At 33.6% G+C, this 12,217-nt stretch overlaps 1 protein-coding gene across 1 annotated transcript in view; it reads left to right on the top strand.

Moving 5' to 3' along the window:
• The window catches only part of LOC108910648 (fibroblast growth factor receptor homolog 1-like), a 14,922-nt gene extending 10,676 nt beyond the window's left edge, over positions 1–4,246 (top strand). The window contains exon 7 of the mRNA XM_023455439.1: positions 3,932–4,246. Within this exon, the coding sequence (XP_023311207.1) occupies positions 3,932–4,171 (240 nt within the window). The 3' untranslated portion in view covers positions 4,172–4,246. The remainder of the gene's footprint in view (positions 1–3,931) is intronic.
• The last annotated feature ends 7,971 nt before the right edge of the window (positions 4,247–12,217 follow it).

The raw sequence follows: 12,217 nt of genomic DNA, 5'->3' as shown, positions 1-12,217 counted from the left end.
GCGTAGACGAGGGGTCTAATTCCATGGCTATAATAAATTTATAAATTAAAAAAACACAACTGGGACGTTTTAAAATGCTGTAATAATTAAAATTGATCAAAGTGCCGGTTATAGCAAACCGTAAAAAATATTAGATGTTATGTTTTATTATGTTTTTTCAATATTTTCTATATCTTGTTGCCTTTTACGCAGACACGCCAATGGATTTTCGTTCCCGGTACGCTTCATCCCCCTTACTAGTCCAAGAGCTAGCGATGAATCACTATCTATAATTTTGGCCGTCGAGTATAGGCGGTATCTGCTTTGGTTAGGGTGAATCGTATATCCACGGATATTTTTGGCTTTTTGGCTTTAAATATTACTAGAAATGAAAATTGTTCTATGCGCATAAAAATAAACATGAGCTTAACTTTTCGCGGCAAAATATGTTAAAAAAATTCGAAAAATGGCGTATTTTTCTTCCTATTTAATTATGTATCTTTTCAAGAGTCGATTTTAGGCGAAAATGGAAGAGGAAAAAATGTTTGTAATTAAATTTTACAAAATGTGACTAGTTACAAATCGAATGAAAAATGGGGTTAAAAAACATTACTTTTTAGGGTTTTTTTTGGGGTCTTTAAGTTGGGTATAGGACTTTCATATTTGGCTCAAGAAAAGTTCATGTTATGTAGAATCATCACATTAAATTTCATCAAAATCGGTTAGATAGACCAAGGCCCTTAGATACCTGAAAATTTAATCACATATAGAAGGGCTCTCACGCTTTCAAACGCTTTTTGAAAAATTCAAATCCGTCAATTAGGAGAGCTCTGGCTCTTGTTTAAACATTGGTCGAATTTTTGTATTCAAATCAAATTTTTTAAAGCAGGTTTAAACGTTATTGGAAAGACGCTTCTTTAAAAAAAAAACAGATCGATTGGTCAATTAGTTACGTAGCGGATCAACTTTAACCGTCAAATACACTATGTACTGGGATATCCAGGCAAATTTTTCGAAAAGTACCTTTGGTGTTCCGAGTAGCTACTTACCAGGTCTATAAGTTTGCAATACTTTTCTTCATTGGCAACCTAATTTAAAACGTGTTTAAAGTTATTTATGTAAGCGAGAAATTCAAGAAAATCGTACGGGTGGTGGTGCTGGGGAAGCAGAGAGCGCGGTAACTTCAGCCTGCTCGAAATTGAATCGGCGAGTTCAAAACCGCGACGCGCTTAAACATTTTTAATATCTCAGCTTCTAGAGGTTCAATTTTGATGATTTGTAAATCGATGTCTCGCTATTTAAAAAAAACAATTAGCGTATTTTCAAATGCCTATCGTTAATAATTATTGGTCTTTCAACAGCCCGATAAATATTTATCTTTAAACTTCCTTTAATTATCAACTTTATTTTTTTATTGTATCAAAGGTAAGTGCATAAATTTATACACTGTTTATCAAAGATCAAGAACTTTATTAAAATATTCTAAAATTGTTTAAACAATAATTGTTTTCAAAATATGTCGAAAATGAGTAATTAATTTAATCATTATTTCTTTTGTGATTAAAATGAGCAAATGAGCAAAGCAAATGAGAAATTAACTCATTATATTACAAAAATACAAAATTATAGTACAATAATTCCACCAATGTTTAAACAAACGCCGGAGCTCTCCTAATTCACGGATTCGAATTTTTCAAAAAGCGTTTGAAAGCTTGAGAGTCCTTCTATATGTGATTAAATTTTCAAGTATCTAACGGCCTTGCTTTTTGCTGTGTAAAATTTTGAAAATTTGCAATTTTTTTTTCAAAATCTGGATTACTAAATTATTATGCAAAATCTATAGAACCGATTTTGATAAAATTTGGTGTGATGATTCAACATAACATGAACTATTCTTGAGCCAAGTATAAAGGTCCTCTACCCAACTTAAAGAACCCAAAAAATTCCCTATAAAGCAATGTTTTTTAACCCCATTTTTGACGATTTTTTCGATTTTTACAACAATAATTCATTCGATTTGTAACTAGTCACATTTTGTAAAATTTAATTACAAACATTTTTTTCCTCTTCCATTTTCGCCTAAAATCAACTCTTGAAAAGATACGTAATTAAATAGGAAGAAAAATATGACATTTTTCGAATTTTTTTAACATATTGTGCCGCCAAAAGTTAAGCCCACGTTTTTTTTATGCGCATAGAAAAATTTTCATTTCTAGTGATATTTTAAAGCCAAAAAGCCAAAAATCTCCGTGGATATACGATTCACCCAAATATGGACTCTTTGAAACAGATACCGTCTGGACTAAAAATAATGAGTCATAATTTCAGTTTAGATGCGACTAAATTATAACCTTATGATTTACCTAGTTCTAGCATGAGCAAAAAGCTGTTCTAATTGTAAGTGATCACCTATACAAGGAGCAGCACATATTTGATACATATTATTTAATTTGAAATTCATAAAGTGCATGCATAAGCACTATCAACACTTTATAATTATCTAATTCAATCTTAAATCTATAAAGCTCCTCTTTTAAAATATGGTATACAGGGTATCTCTGAAATAGAGTCCAATATTTTTGGGGAGCCTTAATTGTAATTATACACTGTTTTAGAAATTTTCATTCCAACGCCCATGCATCACATTTGTACACATTCATGTTGAATCGGAAAGAGATAGGTAGTTACACCAAATCGAAACAAAAAACAAGTAGTATTTTTCTAATATGTCCAAATATTATTTATTACTTTAGCAACATTACACAATACTTGGATAGAGGTACACTATTCATTACATATAATAACTAGTACAACACAAAGTTCTGTTTTTCATTTTGGCAGAATTCGACATTTTCGTGTTCATTTTTAATCTCTTCAACTGAATTTATCAGTATCTGTCCCGGAATTTCTGATAGTTGGAGCTGTTGAGGCTTTCAACTCAAAGAGTTCACTTACTACTAGCTTCTATTCTTTTTCTGTAGCTTGTTGTTCGATTTCAAAGTGAGACAAAAGATTTCTAAAACGATTTATCTGGATTAATAAGTATACCGGTCTGGCCAGGTAATTCTTTCGCATAGACAGTAAATTACATGCATTTCCCCTATCAACTTCGGATGGAAGGCGTCAGACACGACATATATCATCGAGTGTGGGAGCGCACGTGCCCCGTTGCATTTATTGTGAACCGACCGAATACCTAAAGCGCTTTGCTGTTTGTAGTTTTATTTTTATTATTATTCCACTCAAACCTTTGGTAAGAAGTAGACGGAATATTACAAAATAAAAATGGTGTACAGTGTCGAACAAAAAATTAATATTATTAAATGGTATTGTCGTACAGAAAGTGCAGCGGAAGTCGTTGGTCGATTTATATTTTTATACCCCGACGAACCAGTCCCCACTGCTAGAAATATTTTGAAGATTTTTCATAAGTTTGAGAAGTGTAGCAAAATTAACAACATATTTTTGATAGCACCATCAAATCAACGCTTTTTTAACTGAGGATCTTCTGAAAATCTGTTAAAACTAATGGATTCTCCAATTTTTTTTTCCACTTTATGTTACTTCTACAAATTGGACCTCCAGAATTATAATCTGACATAGTTTTAGATAAAAGTTTGTGAGCTTAGTAGCACTTAAAGAACATACTGACAGTTAAAAAACTCAAGAACAACAATTCCTATGACACACGACACAGGGAAACTTCAAAAATACAGATCAAAACTGAAATTTACTAAATATTAGCAAACATAACAATGATTGACATTGACGTTCGATTTATAATATCAATGACGTCACATCAGTTAACTTGCGGAAATGGTGCGAAGGGAATCGGCAGTTCGTAGGCAACCTACTCTTTTTAGGAGCAGGTATTAATTATTTACTTTGATTGATGTTAGGTACTAATGCTTACTCTAGGGCTTTTGCCTTCATTTTTATTTTTTAACTTTAGAGAAGTGATACTAGCTATACTGAACCTGAAGTGCTTAGAATTTTCAATGCGACACTAGAAGACGAGGGATGGTATGCCTGTTTCATTGCTAACGCCCTTGGTACAACCACGTCTAAGGCTTATCTACATGTTAAATATAAGGAGCCCTCGAAGGAACCACAAAATCCCAAGCAGAGACTACATAATTTACTTTTCAAACTTCTCCAATTCCAGAAAACGGATCCTATTCTGAATTTGTAGGTGTAATCCCTCTCACTGTTTCTTATTATAGCCAAAGGAAATTTATTTAGAGAGAAACTATGTAGTTGCAATAAGTTTAAGAGATAGTTGTGAAATGCAAAGTAAAATAAAAAACCTAAAGATTACAAGCTTTTTTATTATTTACCAATATTTCACCCAAACAACTGAACGACACGTCACAATTCGCAATATTTGTGGTATAATTTTACATATTACAACAAATTGGCCAAAAGATAACACAGTCCGACAAAATTTGACCGACCTTCTAACCCCTAATTCTATCCGAGGTACAAATTTCTCAATTGGCTCTGGTTTTCAAGATATTCCAAAATCGCGATTTTTTGACATATTTGAGGTTATTTTACATGGGTAGGTAATTTTTTTTGCTAAAATCATTAGTGGGGTCTTAAAGTACTATACTTACTCTCTAAATGCACTTGTATTTATCCCGATATCATTTTTCGTCTTTGAGAAATCGGATGTTGTTTAGTAGTTTGACTTATTTCTCGATTTTTGAATATACAGGGCTGGAAAATCCACATGGTCCATCTGTTTTTACATAAGAGCGACAAAGTAAAGTAAAGAAATCCGTGCGATAGGCAAGGATGGCTATAGTGAAGACGGTTCATAATCTGAATAGTCACCGCTCGTTTGTGTGACTATTCAGATTATAAAAAGTCAATGTAACCATCCTTGTCTATCGCACGGATTTCTATGACTTACTTTATCGCTCTCACGGAACGGCCGATCTACCATGGGGACTTTCCGAACCTGTATAACACAGCACCACAAACTTAAATTCATCAGCACACGGAAGTAGGGATCTTACATGTTTTTGGGGTCGCTGATCATGAATCTGAACTCCAAAATACTCTATCATGTCAAATTGTGTGTGTAATTAACTTAAAAAAATGTCTAAAAATTCGATATATGGACGATATTTTACGCATTATATCAATCTGGAAATACATTTACACGCGAAAGAGGCTAATACGCTCAATCCGGAACTCATAATAGGCTATTGATTATAAGATTTTAAAAGGAAGCAGCCGAGCTACGAACTTGAAAACTATTTCCAGGGATTTCTCTTGGTTGATTTATTAATCAACATTTTTTCCCGAAGCTCTAGGGTCTATACTTTCTCTAATATCGTACCTCGCTTACCTTAGTGGGACATCCTGTATATTCAACCCATTTCGAGATATTAGGGCCGACTTTTTTTACGAAATTAAATTTTCCTTTTACATCTATGTAAATTTTAATTTGATACTAGCACATCATCTTTTAATAATAATAATATCTCTGCCCTTCATTCTAATAGCAAGGATTAACCGGGAAGTTGGAGAATTATGCGAGAGAGTGGGCGGCATATTATTATTCAATAGGCCGCATGTGCGTCTAGGACAGTGCCCGGTGGTCATCACGGATTTAATTTTTTTAAAGGCAGTACGAATATCATCGTCATTGAACATGTATGAAAGTATTTAAATTGCTATTCTATGAATAGCAATTTGAATTATTGTCTCGGTCAGAAGACGATGGTGAATAAGATCTCGAGAAATAATCAGCGAACGCGTTTAATAATGTCATTCGGTTCATTTAACATCTGATTGAGATTGAGATTGAAGCTGGATGGTATACATCTTCCTCCACAAAAGGATCGTCTGATTTCACCACCAGACAGTCCGAACTACGCAAAACCAAAACCTAAAAGTCTACTGAGATTGTTAAAAACAAAATTATACTGCGATAAATCGAAAATGTCGGTTAAACTAGTTCACACTTAAAATCCGACGATTACATTGATCGTTAGACGATTTGAATAGTCACTGATATAAGTCAATTGACGGAACACTATCCAGGCCTACAGAATTTAAATTCAACTGAAACAAAGTGAATTGTTTATCTATGGCCAGTGAAACGCCTCCAACTTTTGTCATATTCGTAGCTGCAAAATGTCGATCCGCACTAAAGACATTGCAATTCGAACTAAGTTCACAAGCTTTTATGGATGAATCAAGCCATGTTTCAGAAAGCACAAATACCGAAAAATTTGATTGCAGTGAAACATTGCAAACTTCATTAGTTTTGGATCTCCGTTAGAATGCGGAAAAGCCTGTCATTTGTACATTAAATCATATTTAGACAAACTGTAATAAAATTTATAAAAATGTATTGCTGGTTGCATTTCAAAAATGGGTTTTTGTTATATACTACTACGACTAAGCTATGCAATGCTTGTTTTTGTTAGAGCTATTTGCTTCTTAACACACATACTTCCATATTGTTTACTTGGCAGTCTGCAATAATCTACAGATTTACAATTTTGGGGGGTAGAAAATTTTGTTTTTGACACTTAATATCAATAGTACTTCCACACTTCAATTTATTCTGTCATTGAAGTAATCTGTTTTTAATTCATAAAGTATATTGATGCTAGTTGGAAAATTCAAAGAAATATTTTTCAGTTTCTGAGCAGATGAGTAGGTACCAAACTATTAGAGGGAAAAAGATAGGCACCTGAAACAAATTAGATTATAAAAAAAATGTAAACTAATTATGTCATTGACAATACATTAATGATCCTGAATGTAATTACCTAAGTTCCTTCTTTTTATAAGGTAATAGTCATCGGCGTTTTCTTCTATTAATAAACTGAAACAGTCCTCACACTGCACTGCACATATCCTGCTATATATGATACAACATTCTCGCTGTAATTAGTGAGACTATATATTTTAGACAAAACATCATAATTATCATCATACAGGTCAATTTGTTATAGAACGGAGTCTCTCTTGGAAGCTCCATCATTAGAAATTGATATAATTGATATTGTATCTGGGACTCTACAGTTTCCACTACTATCAGAAATATCTGCATGTAGTAATAGCTTCTTGTATGATCTAATGAACTGAAGTATGGGCGGATTATTATTCCACCCATTTCAAGCTCTAGAATTTATAATCAAGACAAATACATACGAAAGAGAAGTGTTACAAAGTCTTACCGAATTGCACAGAAAAATAGTTCTATGTCGTCCTGGCTTAATTTATATCTAAGGACATAATTTAACTTATTGGTTCTTATGTAGTCATCAAATATATTCATAAGAGATATCAAAGATATCGAAAATCCAAGAAGATTAAAAAAGATATTCCACAGTTGTTTCCTCAACTGGCCTTCAACTAATTCATTTTCTCATCTTAATGGGCCTTAATTTCCCTTTACCCACGGAAGCCTAGAATTCATAAGATCAAACATTGTATCTACTTTCTTCATAAAATTAACAGTGGCCTGACACACCAGAAATTGAGGATGTTTCAAATCATTTTTTAGGAATAACAGTGCCTCAGCAACACTGTTGCTTAACGTTTGAGCTGCGATGTTAACCTAGAACAAACGCAACATCATAAAATTTTAAATATTGGTACCTTCCTAAACTTCTTATCCCACAGTTTTCATAATTGGGTTTGTTGTGACATGTTTTTCTTTATAATAAATTATTATTAGAAATTGAAGGGTAAACGTTTTAGATTTAGAACTATGGTATTAACATTATTGTTATCTCCAACATGTCCACAATGTCCACAATTTGCAGCAGTTTTATTTCCAATCTCTTCCATCCTTATTTGTTTGGTTTTTTTTTTAAATTTGATAGAAACCAGCTGCAAACGCCTGATAATGTTGAACACAGAAAATAAATTACATACTTTCATTTTCCGTTTTGTCCATTCAATATGGCTTTTCCTAAGCTAACATTTTATTAGCTAACAAAAGCGTCTCTTCGTCTTGTGTATTGTCTAATTTTGTAATAAATTCCCACTCAATTCTGTTCCCTTCAGCATCGATTAAAATTTTTAGATGCGCTAACGCATTTCTAATCAGCTTTAACAAAAGACGAATATCAAAAAGTGAATATACTTTTGTATCTTTTTTTGAAGGGTGCTGAAAATAAGTTTTCATATTTTTGTGGTCTTGAAAAGTGCATCCTAGTTCCTTAAACATAGTAAAATGTGCTATTGGACCATCACATGATTGATGTTATATTTATGTCAATATAACCTAGTCGAATTAAAGTATCTTTTATAATACTTGCTTTTTCTGCACCACTTAAGGATTTTACAATAAAATACCCTATTGGTAGCTTCCATGCTGTATTCAGACAAACTACCATCATTACCAGGGCTTCCTGGACAGGCTCCACCTCATAGTTTTTAAAATCCATAGGTACCTAGGTATTTGCTTTTTTATAGACATTTCGTCCAATAAAGCAACAAACCACTTCTTGATTTCGACTTTTGGCTTCTACTTTGGTTTTTAGAGTGTTAAAACAAACTTCAGTGAGGGTTGCTTTCGCTGTACAGCAAAAATAAAACGCTCTCTCAACGGTAAAAATAAAGTATTTCTATTAAAAACTAAGCTTGTGGGTTCGAGCGTTTGCTGGAGCGTCAGTCCTCGTGCTGTGGAGTCGTTCGCAGAAGTACCGTTCTGATACATATTATATAAATATTAGTTTTTGTAAATAACAAATCAGTAAAAACAATGCAAAATTAGCACCACGCCTCACAATTATTTACATATTCCAATAACATAACCTCATTACTGATCTGAGGCTGGAAATCTGTTGGGTTGGTACTTCCGAACTTCACGAAGAAATTGACGAAAATTAGAACTTGCTCTTTATTCGTCAAGAACTTGATGAATAAATTGATGAAGTTATGTGACAGCTCATTTGGTGCATTACACTTGTTCAATTTCTTGATGAAGCGACTTCATGAATTAATTGATCAATAAATTGTCAATGTAAAACAGCTATAACATATTTTAAGATCCCAGTCATTAATGTGGCGCGTATATCAGCAAAACTCACTTGGAGATGTTCCAGGCCTGAAGTTGACAATGTGTGAGTTGCTCCCAGGTCCGTTACAACTACAGATAATGAGTTATGAGATGACTTTTAAGTCTCTTGAGAGACTGCTTAGTCCCGTACAGTTTGGATCTTTGTTGCAAATATTTAATTTTCATTTATCGTTTCCTTTTACCAGAAAACCAGCCATACTTCAATTAGTTCATTGGAAAAACTATCACGTCACTCCTGAACCTATGTAGTAATGTCTAGGCTAAATGAAATGAGGAAATGTTTTTTTTTTAATAAATAATACTTAAACGTAACAGTTTTCTAATTTGAAACGTTTCCTTTTTCTAGAAGTACTTGAATCACTTCCAGACCTTGATATTTTTATATCTGAAATTTGGGACGCGGGGGATGGAAGGAATGAGGATTCCGAACCTAATTCATCAGTAATTTTTCTTTTACTAGGTGATGATGACTGTACGAATTCAGTAGATTTTACTGGCACATCAGGGGACTGATTCAAGTCAAAACCAATACAACTCTTTGTTTCAACAGCGGAATACTACCCTTGGTTGACGGATGGTATTAACATATCGGAATACCGAAGTCGAAATTGTATAAATAGTGATATCTATTAAAAAAAAAGCCAAACGACGAAAACAAAGATGACCACCGGTCGCTGGTGGAAGTGGATCTTATTTGTGGAAGGGCGAAACGGGCGGTGACTATGAGACGCCTTCATTATAGTCATCCTTCTCTATCGCACGGATTTATATGACTTACTTTATCGCTCTCACGTAACGGCCGATGAACCATGGGGACTTTCCGACCCTGTATATTCTTTAGGTATGTGGCACGTACTCAAAACAAAAAAATATAATATTACGATATTGCAACAAATTATGAATGAAGTTATAATATAATATGTTATTTTCATTTCAATCACTGGACGACTAATTATCACTAGCGGGCAACATTTGTGTCGCCTACTTCATTAGTTAAAAAATGCTCTGTCATATGAAGGACTCCACGAGTTCCATCAACACAAGCAACGCACTATGCCGCGAAGTAAAGTAAAAACCACGAATTTGCCTGAAATACACGATTTAATGTGGAAATATTGGCCTCTACATTAATAAATGACAGGAATATTTAAGTAAATTCATGTGATGATCAATATTTTAACAGATAACTTCTCTTCACTAAACCTATCCAAAAATACACCCGTTGAAGGCGCAGTTAAAAACCTAATATACTCGACCAGCGAGTTGTTTTCTTGCATTTTTCGCCGCCGTACTATTCATGCAATGAAATTATGTAAATCAGGAAACCAATATAACAGAAGGTATTAGGGAAGGTAGTCTAAGGGTGAGATCTATTTAATACGGAAAAATGAACCAGTAATAGGTGCGTTACAAAATAAAAATAGTTTGAAAATATTTGCAAATCATATGCCGGCATAAATCCAAACGCAACTGTACTGTGACTAGCTTAAACGCTGATCGCAACAACGTCAGAGTTGCAGACAGTGAAATCGCAATACAAGGGTATAGTTTTAATGTCACTGATTTGTTTATCTTAACAAAAAACTGTTTCGTGTCAGTTCAATTCTCGACTGCTCTCTTCGTCGCTGATATAAAAAGTTTTGCTGTACTTGCCTATTTAAAATTGTCATAATGTCTAACGGTACATCAAACCTGGGTTTACTAAAACTCACCCAAGAGAGAGGTGAACGTTCACCCCATTACCGTTTCAAAAGCCTAGAAGGAGCTCCTAGATCGTTTTACAAATGCCATGTGAAGGCCTGCTCTGTCAAAGCCATGGGTTATGGAATCTCGATAATGAGCGCTAGAGAAGAAGCGTCTAGAGTGGCTCTGGAAATGTTGATCAATCACGAAGAGGAATTAATGAAGTTTGTTCAAAAATACCGCATGTCCGAACCTAAGTACTACGATACCCAAATCCTTGAATCCTCGGTAGTTTATCAAACTACCTGCCAAGTTGATAATTACACTACCGAAGGATATGGTGCCGACCCGACGGAATCCAAGAAAGATGCTGCTCGCAACATGTTATTCGTGTAAGTAGTGTCAGTTTTTCCCACTTTGTTTTGTAGATATTTGAAATTTGCTGTTTATGATTTATTGTTCCGTTTATTTGGTTATGTAAAAAATTAGTCAAACAAACCCTCGAGCTGAAAAGAATCGGCAGAGAATTATTATTTTTGCTTAACAAAACCGGTTTCATAGAAATAACACTTGACCTTTTGACACAAAGGTTTATTTGTTTTTTTTTCGCAAGTGGGATGACAACGAAATTAATAGAGAAAAAAATTAACTAATACTTTGCTACAAAGTTCAGATAATGTCTTCATGTATTTATGTTCTCGATAAATGTGTATATAATGTTTGTAATTTGTTTATTTCCTTAGCTTGAGCCTTATTCGTGGTATTCCTGTAAAACGTCCAACTAGAGAGCAGCAATGTTTTCTCCCCAAGGGGCGCATCATCCAGAGTGCCCAGCATAGGCTAAACCGTAAGTACCTAATAAGTTTCTGCTATTTTTTGTCTGAATCCCGTTTCCTTAAATCTTTTCCAATTTTTTCAATTTAAGATTCGTTTTAATTGCTTTTAAAATGTCAAAAATTGACGGTAGGTATAATTTTTTTTAACGTCCAACTTAGTGACACGTAACTGTCTATATATTTTGATAAAGCAGTATATTTTTAGAGGATAGAGAATTTTACTTGATAACTTACCTAATGTTCAGAAATATTTGGGAAATAAATATACAAAACGTTCGTAAATATGAATTGTCAAATGCACCATGAAAACGAACAGATCATTGTATGAAGCACATTTTTGTAACGGGATAGCATTTGTACCAGTTCAAAAAATCACTGCTGTGAAAATTTTCCGGGGGATAAAATTTCTACATCACTAGTAGTAGTTACATTATATTTAACTGCATTTGCGACAAAAAAATATGCAGAGTTTTCTGATTAATATAAAACGACCCCACCTATAGATTTCTGTAAAATTTTTGTAGTCAAACTTTAATCTTTATATTTTTTAATATCCAGATCTAATATATTAAGGATCGACATAGCAGATACAACAAAAAAATAATCCCAAAAATGATCTTATTTGTATCTGTTAACTATATAAGCACTAACTAACAACATTCAC

The sequence above is a fragment of the Anoplophora glabripennis genome, unplaced genomic scaffold (assembly GCF_000390285.2).
Source record: "Anoplophora glabripennis isolate ALB-LARVAE unplaced genomic scaffold, Agla_2.0 scaffold579, whole genome shotgun sequence".
Taxonomy (NCBI): Eukaryota; Metazoa; Arthropoda; class Insecta; order Coleoptera; family Cerambycidae; genus Anoplophora; species Anoplophora glabripennis.
This window is presented reverse-complemented; position numbering and strand designations above follow the sequence as displayed.